General features: G+C 38.8%; 2 protein-coding genes across 8 annotated transcripts in view; both read left to right on the top strand.

The window, feature by feature from the left end:
• Positions 1-1749, top strand: part of MGAM (maltase-glucoamylase) — a 100295-nt gene extending 98546 nt beyond the window's left edge. For all 6 annotated transcript variants that reach the window (XM_044946981.2, XM_044946982.2, XM_044946980.2 and 3 more), the window contains one exon: positions 726-1749. In XM_044946981.2, coding sequence (XP_044802916.2) covers positions 726-809 — 84 coding nt within the window. In that variant the 3' untranslated portion in view covers positions 810-1749. The remainder of the gene's footprint in view (positions 1-725) is intronic.
• Positions 1750-8217: 6468 nt separating this feature from the next.
• Positions 8218-24204, top strand: part of LOC102411245 (probable maltase-glucoamylase 2) — a 99357-nt gene continuing 83370 nt past the window's right edge. The window contains exons 1-3 of one of the 2 annotated variants that reach the window (XM_044946978.2): positions 8218-8300; positions 12061-12166; positions 14551-14630. In XM_044946978.2, the coding sequence (XP_044802913.2) occupies positions 12061-12166; positions 14551-14630 (186 nt within the window). In that variant the 5' untranslated portion in view covers positions 8218-8300. The remainder of the gene's footprint in view (positions 8301-12060; positions 12167-14550; positions 14631-24204) is intronic. The other variant, XM_025291693.3, reaches the window with a different exon arrangement.

Raw genomic sequence — 24204 nt, forward strand, 5'->3', positions numbered from 1 at the left:
ATCTTGATTTCATGAATATTAAATATGTGAAAAATCTGCACCTTGGAATTACTGCAGTGTAGTGGTCCTAGTACCGAGCCTCACGGTAAATGGGCTCTTTCGTTATGTACTTGCTTCTTGCTTTGCACAGAACTCTTTTTCTCTCATAATCCTTCCTGATTACAAGGCCTGAAACAAAAGATTTCCTTCAGTTTTGTGTTTTTATTTGTTTCCCTCATGTTTGTGGTTTTCTTGTCAACCAACTTCCCCAACTCTACCAAGAGCTTATAAAGGACTTTGCCCAAGTTTGTTGCTAACACATGAGCTGACTGCTGCATGTGTGGTGAAACTATGGAAAGAATTTGCCTAAAAAAAATGCTGAAATACCGTCTCTTACTGGACAATCATCAAGGCACTATGAGGGAATAGGAGAAGTGGGAAACAAAAGGAGAGCTCCGAGTAATGGAAATGAGAACATTTTCTCCAATTTGTCTGTGCAATTGCTTCTCTGCAGTGGTTGTGTGTTCCATTATTTAGGGTCTTGTCATCTTTTCCCTATCACTGAATGATTTTTGTACTCTAAGGGATTAAGACACAGCCTTCTCACCTGAAAATCTGAGGGTGGTCTGGAAGCTAGGCAATGACTTGTGAAAGTGTCTGTGGATCACTGGCTTCTATCTGTTTTGTTCAACTGCAGGAAACTTCCATCACCAGATGTCCAATACTTTTTCTTTGATTCCCAACAGGTGTTAAATATTGATGCGACCAGCAGAAACATCAGCCTACATAATTTCACTTCATTGATGTGGAGAAGCACGCCGAATTTTTAGAGCAAGATCCTAACCTCAAATGGCTTTGAAACTACTTGTACATTCGGTTGGCCAAAAAACTTCGTTCGGGTTTTTCCTCAAGATGTTACAGAAAAACCTGAACCTACTTTTTTGGCCAACCCAATGCTTCATGCTCATAAAATTATTGTGTGTTGCTAATCAGTGTATACCCAGTATGGCTAAAATATTTTCTTAGTTTTGTTTTGTTTGGTCTGTGGTTTAGCCCTTTGGAATAGGCTGGAGGGAGGTGTGGAAAACTATGGGTTATCTTCATGTCTCTGTGTGATTAGAATGTACTGATGGCTCATCATATATTGACTGAAGATGCACTGGGTCCATGATGAAGCATGTGTGCATGTGTATGTGTGTATAATTAGGCGATGGGCCCACTCCTGCTAAATATACAAGCTACAGCTTTCCAGGACAGGTCAGGTCCTGGAGTTAACGAACACCACACACACAAAAAAAATTTACAGAAAGAACATCTGCCAGATGGTTATAAGGAGATGGGTTAGTATGCTAAGAGCATGATCCAAAGGGAAGAAAAGGCCAATACAGGGAAGATAAGTAGGAAAGATGAGAGATAGCAGGTGGTAAGGACAAAAGTGATCATTACAAGTAAGAGGATAATGCAAAAATATGAAGAATAGTAGCCTCATTAGAAGGAGGAAGGAAGAGCCAATTCATTTGAAAGCAAGAGGAGGGGTTAGGAGGAAATTCTTAACACAAGGGAATAGGGCTGGGGTGAGATTTGAGCAGGCGAAGTTGAAGGAAGGAGTTTGAATGTAAAAAGTAACTTATTTTATTTCTTTTTACTGTGGTGTGCTTTGAAATGTGTAAATCTTATTCCTCTATTCTGTGCCTAATGTGCATAACCACAATTCACACAAATGCATGCAATTTATATGCCAAAGGAAAATAAATGAGCAGATTTACAAGAGATTTTGAATTCTGCGGTAATTTGACCATGGGTAATCTCACTTTGGCATTAAGACTTCTTCTTATTCAGCCAACCCTTGGGAACTAGTCTTGTTCTCTTTGGCATCAGAGTGCCTGCAGGGTAATTCACCAGTGGAATGAACAGACCTGTGATTATCCACCCTTTTCCTTATGTCTCTGGCATGGGTTTCTCTTAAGGTTTAGGTTTGTGGGAGAGTGTACTTGGATGATTGTTGTTTTAATCATCATAAAAATTACTATATTGGGTAACATATCAACCCTGGAAAAAACAGAATTTGGAATGGTATTGGTTAAAACACTAGATGGTTAGAATTTGAGAACAAAGAAATTACATACTAATGTTTAACAAAGATATTTAAGTATTACTCGAAAATGAGTATATTGGAGATAGTGTTTACTTTTCTATGTCTTTTTAATTTCTTTTCTTTTTAAAATTGATGTATAGTTAATTTACAATATTGTGTTAGTTTCAGTTGTACATAAAAGTAACTCAGCTATATATGTATATGTTAATACATATGTATGTATTTTTCAGATTATTTTCCATTATAGGTTATTATAAGATACTGAATACTGTTTCCACACAGAGAACATGTCCATAGTAAATCCTTGCTGCTTATCTATTTTAAATACAGTAGTATGTATCTATTAATGCCCCTACTCCTAATTCATCACTCCCACCTTCCCCCTTTCTTTCTTTTTTTTTTTTTTTTTGATGCCAGGAAGCCAGATTATACTTCTATACTCATGTGTCAGTGCCTCCATAAGGCTACAGAAAGATGACATTATTAACCTTAGTGCTCTAATTATCAAAATAAAAAGCTTTTGGATGAGGGCTTGCACGAATTTAGGTAACTGGTGAAACATGGAAATACGGCCACAGGGACCCCTTGATCAAAAAGGTGGGAAACTTGTCAGCTATCCTATGATAAACCCCGGGAGGCTACCAGGAGGAAACAATTATTTACTTGATACTTGAGAAATAGTTCATGTTATCATCAAGGACATATTGGTAGAAATTGGCTCTGTCTGCTACAGAATGCTCAAGAACATTTCTGACTAGAGAATCCTGGTTGCCAAGTTTCTGAGTGAGGCATGGAAGGGTTGGCAACATTTATGGAGTCAAGGGCCCTCTCGGCAGTCTAGTGATACCTGTGGCACCCTCCTGAGAGTGATGTTCTTAAATGCATAAAGTTTCATGCATGCTGTTGGAAAAGAATCTTATTATATTAAAATGTGTGTTCAGTCACTCATTTGTGTCTGACTCTTTGCGACCCCATGGACTGTAGCCCTCCAGACTCCTCTGTCCATGGGGTTCTCCAAGCAAGAATATTGGAGTGTGTAGCCATTCCCTACTCTAGAGGATCTTCCCAACAACTAAGGATCAAACCTGTGTCTCCTGCACTGTGGGTGGATTCTTTACTGGTGAGCCACTGGGAAAGCCCTCTTTATAATAAAATACACTTCTGCAAAATGTTTTAAAAGTTAAATATAGTAATACACGAGGCGTTTTAAAATTATTAAATAACAAGATTTAACTGTGGGTCTAATAATGTCAAAGCTTCAATGTGATGAACAATATTTTGAGATATTTACTACAGTTTCTTAATGTGACATGAAAATATTGTTGATTCTGTTTTTGAAAAACTCCTGTGCACTAGCAAAATTACTGTGCCCCTCATAATCTAAGGAACTTCAGTTAGAAATTGGTGAAAAAAGATATATTTTCCCCATCTATGTTTACAGATTCCTAAGTTATACCTTTTGGAGTTCTGGGGACACCGGTTCAAGAACCTCTTGAACTTCAGGCATGCCAGCTTCCCAGACTTTGGTTCAGCAGCTCAGACCCTGTGTAATTGTGACTGGTGCAAGACTTCCCAAGCCTTAGTCTGTCACTTTCTCTTGAATTCATGCATCCTTTTGGGTTTTAAGCAGGCATATGGACAGGAAGACATTTAGTCTAGAATTAGAAAGATTCTGAACAGCTCTAGAAAAGGAGATCGGTGGGGTATTTGGGTCTCACTTAGTTTATCTCTCTGGAGCAGAGGTATTCTTTTCTGAGTTTAAGGTTGATCCCACCTTGCTCCATCACAGGGGTTAGGTCTGCTGATCAGGGCATTTTGTATGGCTTTTGTCTGAGTGAGAAAATCTCAGAAGCAAGCTTTAGGGTCAGGGACTTCCTTAGGTCACGTTATCTCTCTGGGATGCTGTTTACTTCCTTATCTGCAAAATACTGGTGTTAGACTAAAGCAGTGACTTCCAGATGATGGGCTGTGCAGAGCTTTGGGCTCTTCCTTACCCTCTGAGAGTGGGGAGAAGGCAGAGTAGCAGGGTTCTGAGTGCCTAACTCTGGCTTTGGTCATTCACTAGCTTACATACTGGAACTCTAGTTGAACAAAGGATTTTAAATGTATATTTAAATATATTAAATATTATATATATATATTTATTTACATACTTAGTATATATTATATATATTTAAAATCTTTAAGTGGAGTATACATGCATGCATCCTTATATATAGCACATATATCATATATATGTAAAAAATTTGAAAATCAGTGTACCAGATCAGCAGTCCTCAAATATTTTGGTTCCAGCACATCTTTACATTCTTAAAAATGATTGCGGATTCCCAGAGCTTTTGTTCATGGGGTTGTAGCTATTGATAGTTATCATATTGAAAATTAAAGTAACTATATTTTCCAAAATAAAAACATTTAGTCAGAAGAGTTGTATAATTTTGCAGTTTTACAAATTTCTTTAAAATCTGGCTCAATGGAGTAAAGAAAGAATTCTCACAGCTGCTTCTACATTCAGTCTTTTGCAATAGCACATTATGTAGCCTCTGGAAAACTCCACCATATGCTCACAACAGAGAGTAAGACAGGCAAATAGCTTCTCGGTGTTTTTATGAAAATAGTTGTACCTCACAAAACTCCTGAAAAGGTCGCTAAGACCTCCCAGAGGTTGATCCCTGGCCCACACTTTGAAGACTACCGCACACAGAGCCATACATTTGTGGCTACCCCAGAGCAGCTCCCCAAACATGGCCCTATGCTTATGACTCCGGTCAGCTATGAGGGAAAAGTCTGGGGTCCTTTTGACATATTTTGTCTTCTACAGGTCATATAATTTCACTTTATCTTATCATGTATGCCAAAATAAAAAATAACAATCCCAAATATTTTTACTTAAAGAGGAAGAAAGTCGTTCTTTTCTATTACAAGCATCCTTGTTATAACATCAGTGACTGTAGATACCCACAAAGACAAGCTTGCGTTGACCCTGGCAGGTATGGTCTGCGTCTCACCAACATCCATCCCCTCCTTGTCTTGGCACCAATGTCACTGAGAGTTTGGCATCTGGCCTTGGAGGATGGGGTCATACATATTGTTGGTTTCTGATCTGAAGATTCCCACCATCGGTTTGCTTTTATCTCTTTCTGAGAGAAAAGAGTTCTGCCAGTATTCCGTTTCCCATGCCTTCTTATTAATAAGCAATGGGAAGATGTTGGCTAACAAACGTGTCTCTTCCCTTCAAAATGTTTGTTACTTTTTCATTGGTTAGCATAAGCTTGTGACCCAGGATCTTGCGGTTGCTAGTTAGCAAAAAGGGATGGCAAAGCTTGCTGTTTTCTGCCCTTTAGGAACAGATGATAGCTGGGATCATCAGTTAACATTTAGCATGAAAGATGTCACCAGTGGGCATGGGGCGTGGGGAGTGAAGTGTAACCGACCACACAAAGAATAGAAAGATCTTGCATAACAATAAATCTCTTGGCTTGATCTTTTGCCAGGATATTGTCCCAATTTGAAATGGGATCCAGGTGCCATTTCCTCTAACAAAGGCTCTCCTGTTTTAAAGCAAAAGATAAGGTGTATACGTCATTTCAGGAATTTATAGAGGCAGAAACCAACCAAGTTTCTGTGTGTGTGTGTGTGTATGTGGGTGTGTACTGGTCATACACTGAACATTTGAAGCAAATAAACTCCTATGGGTACTATATTACTTGTGTGTTGTGTGTGTTCACTCTTTGCAACTCCAGGATCTGTACTCCACCAAGCTCCTGTCACCATGAGATTTTCCAGGCAAGAACACTGGAGTGGGTTGCCATTTCCTTCTCCAGGGGAATCTTCCTGACCCGGGGATAAACTCATGTCTCTTGTGCCTCCTGCATTGTCAGGCAGATTCTTTACCTGTAGTGCCACCTGGGAAGCCCTTAGTTATATTACTTGGATGCCCTCAAAAGATGGTATACCCCTATATATTGCTACATATAGAATATGCAATAGCCTCATATGTTGCTGGTGTGAAGGTAAAATGTTGCCACTACTTTGAAAAACTTCTAGAGTTCTTCAAAAAGTTAAAGCTAGAGTTGCCATATGACTCAGAAGTTCCACTCCTAAGTATAACCCCAAGAGAACTGAAAATATACATTTACACAAAACTTGCACATGTATATTCACAGTAGTATTGTTCATAACAGCTAAAAAGTACAACCAACCCAAATGTACATCAACTGATGAGTAAATAAACAAAATTTTGCTACAATCTGTATCATCCAGCCATAAGAAGGAGTGAAGGGGACTTCCTTGGTGGTCTAGTGGCTAAGACTCCATGCTGCCAATGCTGGGGGCATGGGTTCCATCCCTGGTCAGGGACTAATATCCTATATGCTGCATGGTGTAGCCAAAAGAATAAAAAATAATAATAATAAAGTACTGATACCTGCCGGTACTGATACCTGCAACAACATGAATAAACTTTGAAAAAGTTATACTAAGTGAAAGAAGTCAAATGGCCACGTACTGTATGAGTCCACTTACATGAACTATTCAGAATAGGCAGATCCATCAAAACAGGAAGCAGATTGGCAGTTGCAGGAACACAGGAGAGGGAAGGATAAGGCTTCTTTTTGGTATGAGCAAATGTTCTGGAATTACATAGTTGTGATGATTGCACAACTTTGTGAATATACTAAAAAATCACTGAACTGTACACTTTAAAAGGATGAGTGTCATGGTATGCAAATTATATTTCAAATTAAAAAAAAAAAAACCTACTTTAGTTAGTGTAAGAAGAAACAAATTTTTAAAAAGATATTAGTGACTCATTGACACTCCAGGAGGGCTAGAGTATCACGTCTATAAGCTATGTGGTCAGAAAACAGCCACAGTTACCTAGTGAGATAATCTATTGCCATTTCTTTTACCACATGTCTGGAAATTTGTACCCCAGATCTGGGCATAGGATTCTACTAGGTCCCTGTTCCTGCTGACTCTGAAATGTGTCTCTCCACCATCTTGGATTCCACATGACACTTCCCTCTTCCCTCTACTTTCTTCAGATCACAGGCATAGACCATTGGCCACCTCTAGGCACCTCACCTCTACCTTGGCTAGAAGGAAGACTGTGAAAGAGATTGTCTAGCATCTTCCTTGGGGAGGCAGACTTCTCAAGATGGGAAGCTCCTGAAATGATACACAAGCTTTTTAAAAAATTATTATTATTATTTTATTTTTTACCATGCTGCATGGTTTGTGGGATCTTAGTTCCCTGACCGGAGAAAGCAATGGCACCCCACTCCAGTACTCTTGCCTGGAAAATCCATGGACAGAGGAGCCTGGTAGGCTGCAGTCCATGGGTTGCTAAGAGTCAGGCACGACTGAGCGACTTCAGTTTTACTTTTCACTTTCATGCATTGGAGAAGGAAATAGCAACCCACTCCAGTGTTCTTGCCTGGAGAATCCCAGGGGCGGGGAAGTCTGGTGGACTGCCATCTATGGGGTCGCACAGAGTTGGACACGACTGAAGCAACTTAGCAGCAGCAGCAGCAGCAGCAGCAGTTCCCTGACCAAGGATCGAACCTGTGTCCCTGCAGTAGAAGTGCTGAGTCTTAACCACTGGACCACCAGGGCCAGATCTCTTGACAAGGCTTATAAAGATGCTGAGCAGTCAGAGAGCATAACAAATATCTAGTAGCAGTGCCTTCCCACTTGATTTAATAAAAAACTGAGTTATAACAAGAGAAGCTGGGGAGATAAAAATGGAGAGAGAAATGGATGAATGAAGCATTATTCATTCTTTCACATCCTCACTCAACAAAGAGCTGTATATTTAAAAATATCAGTGGACATTGGGTCAAATGCTAAATACAGGAGATACAGAGCTGAATAAGATGATTGAGACCCCAGCTCTTAGGCTACATGGACAGACAAACGAGTATAATAGAAGGTGACAAGCAAGTAATCGGATATGAACAGGAACACAGAAAAGACAAACTATTAGAAGAAACCCCGCCTTCTCCCTTTTATTTGCAAAGGGAGCTTTCCTCCCGTCACAAGGAAAATGAGGGACTTTTTATGGTCTTTTGGCAACTGCACTCGTCTCCTCCAATTGCCACTCACTTTATAGGGCAATAAATCGATCTTGGCAGAAGCTGACTACATCAGACTGATCACCTTTGCTCAGTGCTCCTCAAGAACCACTGAAGGACAGACACAGCACATAAAAAGATACGGCTATGAGGTGAGTGCTTTTCCCTATGCAGGTCGTTCTTTGGACAAGCAGTGTCCCTTTCTTCTTGTACTGGCTGGAGAGGAGAGCTGTGTGTGTGTGTGTGTGTGTGTGTGTGTGTGTGTGTGTGTTTGGGGGAGAGTCTTGTGTAAGAGGGTCCTCTCTCCTGGAGAGAAACCAAAGAAAGAATAAACAGATGGGCTCCTTCTGGTCACTAGCTGAATGTGGTGTAGATTGGGAGAAAGGTGAACTTGTCTCTTTGGGCAGAGAGGGAGATGGTTATTCAATCCTTAAGGGTTTTGGAAAAATTGCCAGGATTTTTATTATTCTAAAACGTTGTTTGATACAGAAAAGTAGCTTTGGGCCGGGAGGGTATCTAAGCAGGGAAGAATTTCTACCTTCAGGAATCCCTACTCCTACCCTCTGCATGGATGACAATGGTTGCAATAGCTGGAAAATTCCAAGGGTTGTCCCCAGAGTGTCTGAACCTCTGGGAATTACAGGTGCTGAAACTGCTTCTCCACAAGGATTAAGGAGCTATGGAAGAGGTGCTTGCTTTTGATTTGAGGAGGCTGGAGAGAAAAATCTCCCCATGGAGAGAATTAAGAGAGATTTGGAGGAAGAGGCTAACTGATGGATAGTGTGTTCACTGTGGTAGTGAGTCCTGGGTGGAATGGAGGAGGAACTAGTCGGGTTATTGTGAACATGTGGGCTGGGTCATTCAAATTTCTCTTACTGCCTGAAATTCCACCATCGGAGAGTTGGCCTCTAGAACTTTAAGCTCTTCAGTCTAGGAGACATTGTGGAGAGAGTAAGACTGTGCGTGTGTGCTCTCGGTTGTGTCTGACTCTTTGCAACCCATGGACTGCAGCCTGGCAGGCTCCTCCATCCCTGGAGCTTTCCAGGCCAGATTACTGGAGTGGGTGACATTTTCTTCTCCAGGGGATCTTCCTGACCCAGGGATCTAACCCAAGTCTCCTCTGTCTTCTGCATTGGTAGGTGGATTCTTTACCACTGAGCCAGCTGGGAAGTCTGAGAGTAAGAATATTCAAATTCTAATTTAAGAAGCGGGGCATTTCAGTTTTTACATCAGTTCCACAACTAACTGTGATTAGACAAAGTTCCTTAACTTTCCCTTATAAAATAGGAGTCATGACGCCTGCCTGACCAACCTTGACATAAGAATTTTATGGAAACATAGTCATATGAGATATATCTTATGGGACTGAGAGTAACTCTTTGAATAATTTAGGCCAGTGGCAGACACCTGACAGATCTAGGCAACTAGGAAAGAATGGAGAATAAAGAATCTTTAATAAACCCCAGCTTCAGTCCCAAACCCCAGTCCTCAACTCCATGTTGGCAAGTTGGTTGTAGATCTTTGCTCCTCACTCCCATTTCACAGTTAAGGTGCTTCTTTTCTTGGCTTATTAAATATTAACCTAAAGGTAGACTCAGATGAAAAGTGAAGCTATACGCATAAGAAAGTGCTTGCAGAAATGGTCATGGCATTGGGCTGGGGTTGAGAAGACCAGGGGTGTGGGGGAATGGAAAGTTAAAGGAGAGGCAAAGTTAAAAAGAGAGAATTCTTTATCTCTATCAATTTATAGATTGTCACTGCATAAATGTTGGTTTGGTGCAGCTGAAACCCAGGGAATGAAGAGGCTGGGGGGCTGGTCATGGGAGGTGTCATGAAGACCTTTGGTTACACAGCTAAAGAATTTGTATTGTTTTCTGGAGAATCACTGAAGACTTGAATACAAGAGAAAAAATGATCTTGTTCATGCTCTAGAAAGATCAGTCCAGCTGCAGTGTGTTCAACGGATTTCAGGAGCAGGGAGAGCGGAAGCAGGGGCCTATGGGGAAAGCGGTGGTGACAGTTTGGGCCAGAAATGATGGTCTGAATAGAGTGTTCCCAGTAGGAATGGAAAGGAAGGGGCATATTTGAAAGATATCGGTAAAGTATTTGACTGAACTTGTAGCTGGTTGTGAGAACTAACAGGAGAGGAGTCAGAAAAAGTTTCCAGGTTTTTGAAGACATTGTGATTCTGTTCCTTAAGGTATTAACTGTTTGAGAAGGAGCCAATTGGCAGAATTGGTGAAGCTAGGACTGGGCTATGGGGAGAGATGATTTCATGTTTAAACAACTTGAATTTAAGCTTGTGGGAAATCCAAATGAGACATCTAACAAACAGCTGAATATATGAATCCAAATCTCTGAGCTAGAAATACAGGTTGAATTGTCCTCAGATATTATACAAAGTCACAGGAGCAATGAAAATCACTAAAGGAGAGTGAGCAGTGGCCCCATGATGAAATACAGGGAATGTCTCATTTCACAAAATAGGAGACTACAAAGAAAATTGAAGAGAAGCCAGAAGAGTAGGTAGGAAATTAAGACTGAGTGATATCAAACGATCCAAAGCTGAAGAATTTTACAGAGGAGGAAGTGGTTGGGAGGGCTGGGTGATTAAGACAGTGCTCTTTGTATTCAGCAGCTAAACCCCTAGTGATCTTGGCAGGAGCAGTTTTAGTGGGATGTGAGAAACAGAATTCATGCCATTAATATGAGAGGAAGGTAATGCAGAATGCATGGAATTATCATTTTGGAAAGCTGCCAAGAAAGGAAAAAGAAAGCTATAATGGTCTAGAGAAGAATACAAAGTCATCAACAGAGTTTAAGGTGAACTTTTTGGCCAGCCAGCCTAATATTTATGAGAGGAAAGAGCAAATTCAGAAGGAGAGATGGATAATATAAGAGGAAAGAAGCGTACTTGGTTGAATAAGAAGTTTGAAAAATTCAAAGGCTCTGAGATCTAGGGAATAGATACTAGGATTATACTGAGACAAGAAGAGGAAAAACTCTTTCATTGCAAAGAGAGAGAAAAGGACCAGAACTTACCCAAATATGGATAATTTTTATAGAAAAGCTCGAGTTGAGAAGCAGGGAGATAAAATAGTTGCTGCAAAATAGTTATCTTGTCTGGAATATTGGAGATAATATGGGAAATACACATCCAAAGAGTTGAAATACCTGTCAGTCAGTATGAAAACTAGGATAAGAATTTGAAGTTCTTTGATTCCTAGTTCAGTTCATACCCTCTAAAATACCAAATATTTTAAAAGTTGTATCTATGCCTGATGTTTAGAACTTGGGTCTGGGCTCAATATTCAGAGCTACTGTTAGCCACCACATTTACATGGATTTGTGTGTCATGACCGTACAAGTAAGCATTATATTGAAGATCAGGACTAGTTTCATTTCTGTTACCCTATTCTTAAAAGGCTTAGTGAGCTCTAAACAGTTAAACACCTCAGCATCACCGGCATAGGAATTGGAATAAGAAGACTTGGATTCAGGTTTTGTTACTTTCCCCCTCCCTGAGTGGACCTTCGTTTCTCTGCCCAGGGAGGTTGTGAAGATCAAAGTGGCTTTTGGGGCCATCTCAACCCTTCCTGTCTCTCCCATGCTCTGTTCCACTCTTCCTTCCCTCCCTTCAATTCTTTATGTCTGATGTATTTTTCCTTAGACAGTAATCGATCCCTTTGCAGACAAAAAGGACAAGAGTCCTACATGTGTTGGATGCACTGACCAGAGTTTCTTGGAGACACTGTGATGAGCTGGAACAGATATGCCTGGATTGCATAAAGAGGAATGCTGATAATCATGTCAGCTGGCAAGGAGTTGGAGACTAATCAGGATGCCTACCTATTCTTTTGGAATGATGGGGTTTTGCAGTTTACTTTAATCCTGTTGCCTGTGTTCATCTAGATGGCGAGGAAGCTTAGTGCATTGGAAATCTTCCTGATCATCTTCATCATAATTGTACTTGCTGTAGATATCCTCTTTCTGATGCTTCTGTTGGAGAAGTCTTCAGGTAAGGGAGATGCTTGTGGCTATTGGATTGGAAGGATTGAAACAGAAGTCCCCTCAGGATGCCAAAGACATCCTTTTATTTCTTTATTCCTCAGCATGCCACCACATGGCATTATTCACAGTCTATATCCACAATTAATTTAGATAAATTTCCAAATGCTCTGTTCTTGTTCTACAACTATACCTAAAATGAAATGCTAGTAATATTCAAGGTCTTCCAAGTCCCATTTGATGTAATTTTAGCAAAATGCAAAATGAGACTCATCAGAAGCCTGTCCTTCAACCTAGAGTCATGAATGAAATAAAAAAGTCTTTAAGAAGAAGAGTTAACAGTGCCCAGTCCCTTTACATTATGGAAAAAGAAATTGGGCTACAGTAGAGTTAGGGACTGATTAACTTGGCCTAAATATGTCAATTACAATTCGCCTCCAGCCCATGTTCTGATAAATGCCTATGATTTCTTCATGGATACCTTTGAAATTCTTCTCTCATAGAAACATCCCACAGAATGCCTTCTTTCCTTCATCTGAGCCACCAGGGAAGCCTTCCCTGCACACATTATACTCCAAATAATAATATACACAATACAAAAATCTTTTCTTAAAATGAATTTGAGGTTTACTCTGCTTGATAAAGCTCACTATATCAATATAGATTTAGTGTGTAGTGAAAAGAACCTGTACCCATAGCATAATCCTACCTATTCATTCTTTTCACCACTCTTCACAGTAAACATTGAGGTATTTTCTAGGAACAACTATGATTTTGTGAGATGATATGAAAATATATACAGGCCTTCTTTCCATGGTGTAGTGGTTATCACATTCACCTTATACATGAAAGTTCCCCCTTCCCAGGTGGCACTAATGGTAAAGAATCTGTCTGCCCATGCAGGAGACATAAGAGACGAGGGTTCGATCCCAGGGTCGGGAAGATCCTATGGAGGAGGAAACGGCAACCCACTCCAGTATTCTTGTCTGAAAACTCCCATGGACAGAGGAGCCTGGCAGCCTACAGTGTGGGGCTCGCAAAGAGTCGGACACGGCTGTAGCAACTAGCACATGAAAACCATAACTCAAAACGGATCAAAGTTCAAAATGTAACAGCCAAAACTATAAAATTCTAAGAAAAACATAGGCATAAATATCAATATTTGTGACCTTGTGTTAGGCAACAGTTTCTTAGATATGATACTCAAAAAAAAAGCATAGCAGGCAAAAGGAAAAAAAAAAGAGCAAATTGGACTTCAAAATAAAAAAAATTTGTGCTTCAAAGAACACTATCAAGGAAGTGAAATGACAATCCATTAAAGGAGGAACATATTTGCGAATGATGTGCTTGAAAATGGTCTAGCATTCAGAATATGTAAATCTTATGATTCAAAATTAGAAGAAAAATAATCAAATTTCTAAAATGAGCACAGGAGTTAACAGGCATTTCTTCATGGAAGGTCTATAAATGGCCAATAAGCCATGAAAATAACAGTCAATATCATCAGTTGTTTGGGAAATTCAAGTCAAATGAAATATCCTTTACACCCACTAAAATGAAAGTGCAAGTTGCTCAGTTGTGTCCAACTCTTTGCTGCCCCATGGACTATACAGTCCATGGAATTCTCCAGGCAAGAGTACTGGAGTGGGTTGCCATTCCCTTCTCCAGGGGATCTTCCCAACCCAGGGATCAAACCCCGGTCTCCTGCACTGCAGGCAGATTCTTTACCAGCTGAGTTGCAAGGGAAGCCCCTTCCCTTGTGGAAGGAAACAGTCAATAAGTGAAAACAACCCAAATGTACATTAACTGATGAGTAGATTTTAAGAAGTGTTATATTCATATCATGAAATATGATCCAGCCACAAAAAAGAATCAAGTACTATTAAACGCTGCAACATGAATGAACCTTGAAAATATTACACCAGGTAGAAGCCAGATGTAAAAGGCCACATATTTTATGATTCTGTTTATATGAAATGTTCAGAATAGGCAAATCCATAGAGACAGAAAGTAGATTCATGTTTACCAGGAACTGGGAGAAGAGAGAAATGGGAAGTGACTACTAATGAGTATATGGTTTCTTTCGGGGTGATGAAAATGTTCTGGCATTAGATGGTCATCGTGGGACAACTTTGTAAAATATTATAAGCCATTGAATCGCACACTTTAAACACGTGAATTTTATGGTGTGTGAATTATGTCTCAAAAAACTCCCAGCAAAACAAAAAGTAAACGTGTGGAACCCTTGGAGAAGTGTTAAACATTCTATGCAAATGTAGATCCCAGTTACTAGCGATTACTGACTGGAGAATTGACTAAAGTCTAGGACTGTTTCTTCCCTAGGACTGTGAGTACACGCCACATTTTCAATTTCGTCCTTTAATTTCTCTGCAGGTGCTTCATTTGTTCCAGAGTGCCCAGAAATCCCCGAATCAGAAAGGATAGACTGTGCCCCTGGCCAGGAGGTGACAGAGGTCAGAGAAAAATGGTCTTTGCTGTGGGCCTGCTGGGTTTTATTGAAAAGAGGAGTATGTGCCATGGGGAAAGGGTGGTGATAGAGTAGATTATGGGCCTCTTGACTTATTTGGAGTACTTTCTTTCTTGCCTGATGAAATGAACAGCTGCTGCTGCTGCTGCTGCTAAGTTGCTTCAGTCCTGTCCGACTCTGTGCGACCCCATAGACGGCAGCCTACCAGGCAACACCAAGGAAATCAGGGAAGCAGCCAGGAGTAAAAGGAAGAGGAGGAGGAACTAACAAAAGGGTTGGCCGTGGGGTCTGAAGTCCAGAGTAGAGCGAGAGTTCTCCATGTTGCTGAATGTATCCTATCGTGATTCCAAGGAGTCATGGAAAGGTTAATGTTTGAGGGCTTGAATTCACATTCCTGGAGAATAGAGGCCATCAAGCATATTTAATGACTGAGTTGTTGTAGAGCCCAAATGACTTGTTATAATAAGAATCTTCTGAAATCATGTTATTGGCAAGTCATCCCAAAGAACATATGTTAGAAAACAGATTTTCTACTTGAGTAGTTTCCATAAGAATGTCAACTATTGGAAGCCTTCTTAATTGTAACTTAATGACTTTATCATAAAGGTATACATATTTAGACTGTATTTCTTTATCTCATATTCTATATTCTACATCCCATAATTAGGACTGCATTAAATTTTAGGTTTAATTTAGGTAACAGTGACATAATTTTAAACCTTCTCATTTTAAAAACATATTCAATACAACCTCTTTTCATTTCAACTCTTTTATACTTATATGCATATTTCTCAACTGTCTTCATATATATTTCGTTCAGTTCAGTCGCTCAGTTGTATCCGACTCTTTGTGACCCCATGAATCGTAGCAGGCCAGGCCTTCCTGTCCATCACCAACTCCAGGGGTTTACCCAAACTCATGTGCATCGAGTCAGTGATGCCATCCAGCCATCTCATCCTCTGTCATCCCCTTCTCCTCCTGACCCCAATTCCTCCCAGCATCAGGGTCTTTTCCAATGAGTCAACTCTTCGCATGAGGTGGTCAAAGTATTGGCGTTTCAGCCTCAACATCAGTCCTTCCAATGAACACTCAGGACTGATCTCCTTTGGAGACAGGGATCAAGACCATCCCCATGGAAAAGAAATGCAAAAAAGTAAAATGGCTGTCTGAGGAGGCCTTACAAATAGCTGAGAAAAGAAGAGAAGCCAAAAGCAAAGGAGAAAAGGAAAGATATAAGCATCTGAATGCAGAGTTCCGAAGAATAGCAAGGAGAGATAAGAAAGCCTTCCTCAGTGATCAATGCAAGGAAACAGGAAAACGACAGAATGGGAAAGATATATTTCATTACAGATGTATTATGAAATATTTTTCCTACATGTTGCATATATAAGGTTTCTGTTGTAAATATAGTTTATTATATTTGCTAACTGGTGCTTCTTTTATTACTAAAGATTATTTTAAATTTATCAAACAGTATTTATATTAAATATTATATTTATTAAATTTTATTATATATTATATTGATATAATATATTATGCTATAACATATTATATTAATTATACAATTTGACCAACTTAAATTTCTCATTGTTTCTAAAGTGGTTTATATAGCTCATTTTATTGTCATTGAGTATATATTTATATGGGCTTCCCTGGTGATTTAGACGTAAAGAATCTGCCTGCCAATGTAGTAGACCTGGATTCTCCCCTGAGTTGGGGAGATCCCCTGGAGAAGAAATGGCTACCCACTCCAGTATTCTTTCCTGGATAATCCCATGGACAGAGGAGCCTGGCTGGCTATAGTCCATGGGGTCGCAAAGAGTCAGACATAACTGAGAGACTAATACAGCAACCCTTATAGTTATACCCTAGGCAAATAATTATACAATTAAAAATCCAGTTCATAGGATTTTTATCTTTATTATCTTCCATGATAATACAAAAATGTTTTCTCAAAGTATTTGTACCAATTTACATTCCCTCATGAGTTCATTTGCTCTATATCCTAACCGACTCTTCGTATGTTTTTCTTTTTCAATATAACTGTTTTGTGGCTTTAATTTGTTTGTTCCTCATGACTAATGAAGTTAGACACTTTCATACCCTGATTGGCTAGATGGATAATCATATTTGTGAAGGGTCTTTTCCATTTCTTTTTTTGTCTAGTTTTTTCTATTGGGATGTTCATATTTTTCTTATCACTTTGTAGTATTTACATATTTTGGATGCAAAATCTTTTGTCATATAAATTTTAAGTATTTCCTTACACTGTGGTTTGACTTTTAACACTCTTCATGGTGACTTTTGATGAAAAAGTTTTTAATTTTAACAAACCTACTTTATAGTTAGTGAATTTTGTATTCTACCTAAAAATTCTTGCTTACTCCAAGGTTAGAAAAATGTATTTCTATTTTTTTTCTCTAAAGGCATTGTTGTTTTTATCTTCCACACTGAGATCTTAAAATAAGTCTAGAGTTGACTTTTGTGTATGGTGTCAGGTAGGAGTCCAGAATATTTTTTTTCTTGAATTTCTAATAGACCCATCACTGCTTACTGAAATTACCATCTTTCACCCTCTCTATTGTAATGCCACCTTTACTATAAATCATATATCTTTGTTTATGTTGATCTATTTCTAGAGTCTCTTATTTTGTTCCAGTGTTAGTCTGTCTGCTGTTTTGCTAATTTCACATTACCTTCATTACTGTTAGTCAGTCGTGTCCGACTCTTTGTGACTCCATGGACTGTTGCCCTCCAGGCTCCTTGTCCATGGGATTCTCCAGGCAAGAATACTGAAGTGGGTTGCCATTCCCTTCTCCAGGGGATCTTCTGGACCCAGGGATCAAACCCAGGTCTCCCGCATTTCAGGCAGATTCTTAACCTTCTAAGACACCAGAAAAGCTCTTTATTATAGCTTTAAAGTAAATTTTGGAGCTTCCCTGGTGGCTCTAATGGTAAAGAATTTGTCTGCAATGTGGGATCAGCAGAGATGTGGCTCGATCCTGGGTCAGGAAGATCCCCTGGAGAAGGAAATGGCTACCCATTCCAATTTTCTTGCCTGAAAAATCCCATGGACAGAGGAGCTTGGTGGGCTATAGTCCATGGGGTCACAAAAGAGTCAGACCAGACTAAGCAACTAAACAACAGCAACATAGTAAGTCTTGACATGTAGTTGAGTAAGTTCTCCAAATCATTCTTATTTTTCTTTAAGATTGCCCTGCTTATTTTTGACCCTTTAGATTTCTGAATTAATTTTAGAAGCAGCCTGTCAGTTTCCTCTCAAAACCCACCATAAATTTGATTCTGATCACATAAAATTCATAGATTAATTTTGGGAGAATTGACATCTTTATAAGTGAATATTCTAATCCATGAATGCAATATATTTTTCTACTTATTAAGATTTTGGTTTTGAGATTTTTGGTACAGAGGACTTATAAGTTTTTTCCAAAATTTTTCTAAGTACTTTATGTTTGATTTTATTTAAATATTATTTTTAATTTTCCATTTAGCTGTTGTTGGCATATAGATTTAAAGTTTATTTTTTAAATATTTGCTGATCTTAAAACAGAAATCACACTAAATTTACTTATTAATTCTCCTAGTTTGTCTATGGCCTCTTGGATTTTCCTTTTACAACAGTGTTACCTGCAAATAATGACCATTTAAGATTTTCTCAAATGTACATTTTTCTCCTTGTAACACTAAGGATACTTTTTCATTCTAATTTTTCTGTATACTTTGGGATATGCAGCTATAGTAGGTTTTAGAAAATGGAGACTGATTTTAAATAATATAAGAAATAACATTTCAGTAAACATTAAAAGTAAAATATAAAATGTTAAAAGTAAAAGTAAAATGTTAACTCTAAAGAGGAATCTCTGATTTTGAAAGAAGTTGGCTACACATCATTCACAGAATTAAAGCATCTATCAGAGACTCTACTGAAAAAAAATCCTTGCCTCAAATGGAAGTTGAATAAGATAATTTCCAAGCCTATTTTCAGTTCTCAAGTTCCATTAGTCAGTAATTTCTGAGGGCAAAATGACATAAAAATCTATGAGAAAGACAACTGAAGAGTACTCTTTAGAAAAGTTTGGTGCTAAGGAAAGCATAGAGATAGATTTGTTATGAGTCAATTGCCATAATCCAGGTGTGAGTTTACAAGGATCTGTGTTATTGTGTAACTATGGAAACCAAAAAGGCCATATGTATATCTCAAAGGTTTCACTTCACTTCTGGTGTCTGGGATACAGGAAGTGCCTTAAAACTGAGACAGGAATGTTAGGGCAGACTTCATGCAAAAGTGTTGTGTTTATCTGACTGTATTGGATTTCTTGTCTTACCAGTTTTTTGTTTTTGTTTTTTTTTTTAATAGAGGTTGGTAGACTTTGGAACAATTTATGGCAATGTAACTGATCTTTTGAACTTTAAAGATCTCAGCCTCAGAGGTAGCAGGGCTACTTAAATATCTGTCTCAGATTTAGGAAACTCAACAGCCTAGAAGTTACCCAAAATTCCCAAACTTCTCTACTGATCCCTTCCAACCTATTTTGTATTTAAAGAGGATGAAGCAGGAATATCGGTTATATATTTGGAGAATTAGTAAGTACTTTTAAGGAGATTGTATGGCTATAATCTAATTTTATTCCATCTAAGTTGTGTCTGTCCTTTATCGAGCCCATCTTTGCATGAAATGTTCCCTTGGTATCCCTAATTTTCTTGAAGAGATCTCTAGTCTTTCCCATTCTGTTGTTTTCCTCTATTTCTTTGCACTGATCCCTGAGGAAGGCTTTCTTATCTCTCCTTGCTACTCTTTGGAACTCTGCATTCAGATGCTTATATCTTTCCTTTTCTCCTTTGCTTTTGGCTTCTCTTCTTTTCACAGCTAAGGCCTCCTCAGACAGCCATTTTGCATTTCTTTTCCATGGGGATGGTCTTGATCCCTGTCTCCTGTACAATGTCACAAACCTCCATCCATAGTTCATCAGGCACTCTGTCTATCAGATCTAGTCCCTTAAATCTATTTCTCACTTCTACTGTATAATCATAAGGGATTTGATTTAGGTCATACCTGAATAGTCTAGTGGTTTTCCCTACTTTCTTCAATTTAAGTCTGAATTTGGCAATAAGGAGTTCATGGTCTGAGCCACAGTCAGCTGCCAGTCTTGTTTTTGCTGACTGTATAGAGCTTCTCCATCTTTGGCTGCAAAGAATATAATCAATCTGATTTTGGTGTTGACCATCTGGTGATGTTCATGTGTAGAGTCTTCTCTTGTGTTGTTGGAAGAGGGTGTTTGCTATGACCAGTGTGTTCTCTTGGCAAAACTCTATTAGCCTTTGCCCTGCTTCATTCCATACTCCAAGGCCAAATTTGCCTGTTACTCAGGTGTTTTTTGACTTCCTACTTCAAGAAAATTAGAGATACCAAGGGAACATCTCATGCAAAGATGGGCTCAATAAAGGACAGAAATGGTATAGAGCTAACAGAAGCAGAAGATATTAAGAAGAGGTGGCAAGAATACACAGAACTGTGCAAAAAAGATCTTCACGACCTGGATAATCACAATGGTGTGATCATTCACCTAGAGCCAGACATCCTGGAATGTGAAGTCAAGTGGGCTTTAGAAAGCATCACTACAAACAAAGCTAGTGGAGGTGATGGAATTCCAGTTAAGCTATTTCAAATCCTGGAAGATGATGCTGTGAAAGTGCTGCACTCAATATGCCAGCAAATTTAGAAAATTCAGAAGTGGCCACAGGACTGGAAAAGGTCAGTTTTCATTCCAATCCCAAAGAAAGGCAATGCCAAAGAACGCTCAAACTACTGCACAATTGCATTCATCTCACACGCTAGTAATGCTCAAAATTCTCCCAGCCAGGCTTCAGTGATATGTGAACTGTGTACTTTCAGATGTTCAAGCTGGTTTTAGAAAAGGCAGAGGAACCAGAGATCAAATTGCCAACATCCACTGGATCATCGAAAAAGCAAGAGAGTTCCAGAAAAATATCTATTTCTGCTTTATTGACTATGCCAAAGCCTTTGACTGTGTGGATCACAAGAAATTGTGGAAAATTCTGAAAGAGATGGGAATACCAGACCTCCTGACCTGCCTCCTGAGAAATCTGTATGCACATCAAGAAGCAACAATTAGAACTGGACATGGAACAACAGACTGGTTCCAAATAGGAAAAGGAGTACGTCAAGGCTGTATATTGTCACCCTGCTTATTTAACTTCTATGCAGAGTACATCATGAGAAACGCTGGGCTGGAAGAAGCACAAGCTGGAATGAAGATTGCTGGGAGAAATACCAATAATCTCAGATATGCAGATGACACCACCCTTATGGCAGAAAGTGAAGAGGAACTAAAAAACCTCTTGATGAAAGTGAAAGAGGAGAGTGAAAAATTTGGCTTAAAGCTCAACATTCAGAAAATGAAGATCATGGCATCTGGTCCCATCACTTCATGGCAAATAGATGGGAAACAGTGGAAACAGTGTCAGACTTTATATTTTGGGGCTCCAAAATCACTGCAGATGGTGATTGCAGCCATGAAATTAAAAGACACTTACTCCTTGGAAAGAAAGTTATGATCAACCTAGATAGCATATTCAAAAGCAGAGACATTACTTTGCCAACAAAGGTCCATCTAGTCAAGGCTATAGTTTTTCCATTGGTCATGTATGGATGTGAGAGCTGGACTGTGAAGAAAGCTGAGCATTGAAGAATTTATGCTTTTGAACTGTGATGTTGAAGAAGACTCTTGAGAGTCCCTTGGACTGCAAGAAGATCCAGCCAGTCCATTCTAAAGGAGATCAGTCCTGGGTATTCATTGGAAGGACTGATGCTGAGGCTGAAACTCCAATACTTTGGCCACCTCATGCGAAGAGTTGACTCATTGGAAAAGACCCTGATGCTGGGAGGGATTGGGGGCAGGAGGAGAAGGGGACGACAGAGGATGAGATGGCTGGATGGCATCACTGACTTGATGGATGTGAGTTTGGGTAAACTCTGGGAGTTGGTGATGGACAGGGAGGCCTGAAGTGCTGCGATTCATGGGGTCACAAAGAGTCGGACACAACTGAGCGACTGAACTGAACTGAACAGAACTGAAGTTGTGTCTGACTCTTTGTGAGCCCATGGACTGTAGCATGCCAGGTTTCCTTGTCCTTCCCTGTAATTGCTTTGTTTATAATAAGCATGAAAGATTGATCTGTTATATTTACTTAGTTATTTTAATTTAATTAGTTTTTAATTGGAGGATCAGTTCAGTTCAGTTCAGTCGCTCAGTCATGTCTGACTCTTTGTGACCCCATGAATCACAGCACGCCAGGCCTCCCTGTCCATCACCAACTCCCAGAGTTCACCCAGACTCACATCCATTGACTCAGTGATGCTATCCAGCCATCTCATCCTCTGTCGTCCCCTTCTCCTCCTGCCCCCAATCCCGCATCAGAGTCTTTTCCAATGAGTCAACTCTTCACATGAGGTGGCCAAAGTACTGGAGTTTCAGCTTTAGCATCATTCCTTCCAAAGAAATCCCAGGGCTGATCTCCTTCAGAATGGACTGGTTGGATCTCCTTGCAATCCAAGGGGCTCTCAAGAGTCTTCTCCAACACCACAGTTCAAAAGCATCAATTCTTCGCCACTCAGCCTTCTTCACAGTCCAACTCTCACATCCATACACGACCACAGGAAAAACCACTGGAGGATACTTGCTTACAATATTGCATTGGTTTCTGCCATACATCAACATGAATCAGTCACAGGCATACACATTTATACTGTGATTTTTCACAGCAATTATAGTAGATGTTGTTGCTGCTGCTGCTGCTAAATCGCTTCAGTCGTGTCCAACTCTTCGCGACTTCCACTAGGCTTCCCTGTCCCTTGGATTCTCCAGGCAAAGTGACTGGAGTGGGCTTCCATTTCCTTCTCCAATGCATGAAAATGAAAAGTGAAAGTGAAGTTGCTCAGTCGTGTCTGAATCTTAGAGACCAGCATCTAAAATACTTGCTAAATGAGTAGTATTGTGACATGTTCTTTTGTTTTTTAAATCACAAAATCTATACTTGGATATATTCCTTTCATATGAAAGATTCAGACATTATAGTTATGTACAAAATAAAAATAGGAAAGTCCGTATTTGTAATGCTTTCTCTTTATTTCCAAATCACCTCCCCAGAATCAGGTCAAGAGCATTGTATGTAGCCTTCCCTTGAACTTTCTAAGCTTTTGCCTATGTTAACATAGGTATTTATATATTTTGTACATATATTTATATATTTTTGGTTTTGTTTTCACCTGAATTTAGTTGTTCTCTATATCTTATTTAATAACTTGCTTTTAAAATTTGGGTCATTTTTATATATTAAGAAGTGCTTGAGATGATTATATAAGTTTTTTTTTTGGTCAATGTTGTGAATTATACTAAAAAGATTTTTTAATTTTGAACCACTGTAGCATTCTCTTGAGAATCCTCTCTTGACTATTACGAGTTAATTCTTTTAATACCCTAATGAATTCAGATTGCTAACATTTTATTAAAATTTTACATATCTATCTTTTTAAAGTGAAATTGGCTTTTATATTTTTATTTGATTGTTTGCTTGGCCCCTCCTTATCTAGTTTGTTGCCAGGATTATTCTAGTTTAATAAAATTAATCAGAAAGCTTTTTTACCTTGTTCTTTATATATATATATATATACACACATGAGAATATTCTATTCCTTAAATCATAAGGGCAAAATATAATTGTTTTAGGGAAAGGCCTTTGACTACTTTTTACAATTTTCATGGCTAATGGTCATTTGATTTTTTATCTCTTCTTATCTAATCTTGATTATCTAATGTTTCACTATTTTAAGATTCAAATTACAGTTTCCCGTTCATTGGTAAATATTTGTGCAAACAGTTTTCTCTTAATTCTTATTTATGTTAAGAAATCCTAGTATCTGGTGTCATTCTGCATTTTTTTGTTCCTAATCTTGTTTGCCCCCCTCCCTCTTTGTCAAAATAGGACTTGATAATGTTTTCACATTCTTAGATCTTTTCAAAGAGTCTCCTTTAGGTTTATTGATCTGCCAAACTAATACCAAAACATGTCTTCACACTATAATAATTATCAGTGTGGAATTATAGCAGGAATTGATATGTACACCATTAGAATATAATAAGAAGTCCCTAAACACATATTCATATTCTCATATTTGTACACTTAAATTTAGTTTATAATAAAAATAGAATTTCAAAGCAGTAGTAGAAGCTAGGTCTATTTCATTGGGATGTCTGGCTTACTTTACAATGCTCACTGACAACACAATAGCACATATTCTTAGATTATTAGCTGGAAAAAAAATTTCATGTTTTGAATTGACTGTAGGTACTTGCTTCTTTTCTCTTTCATTAATTACTGCTTTTACTTATTAGTTTTTCATGTAGCTTTTATGGCTTTATTTTGTTCTTTTCCAGGTTCCTGTGTTGTATATTAAGTTGCTTGTGATATATAACATTACTTTCTCTCTTTCCTTGGTTCCCCCTTTCCTCCTCTATTTC

The sequence above is a fragment of the Bubalus bubalis genome, chromosome 8, assembly GCF_019923935.1.
Source record: "Bubalus bubalis isolate 160015118507 breed Murrah chromosome 8, NDDB_SH_1, whole genome shotgun sequence".
Classification (NCBI taxonomy): Eukaryota; Metazoa; Chordata; class Mammalia; order Artiodactyla; family Bovidae; genus Bubalus; species Bubalus bubalis.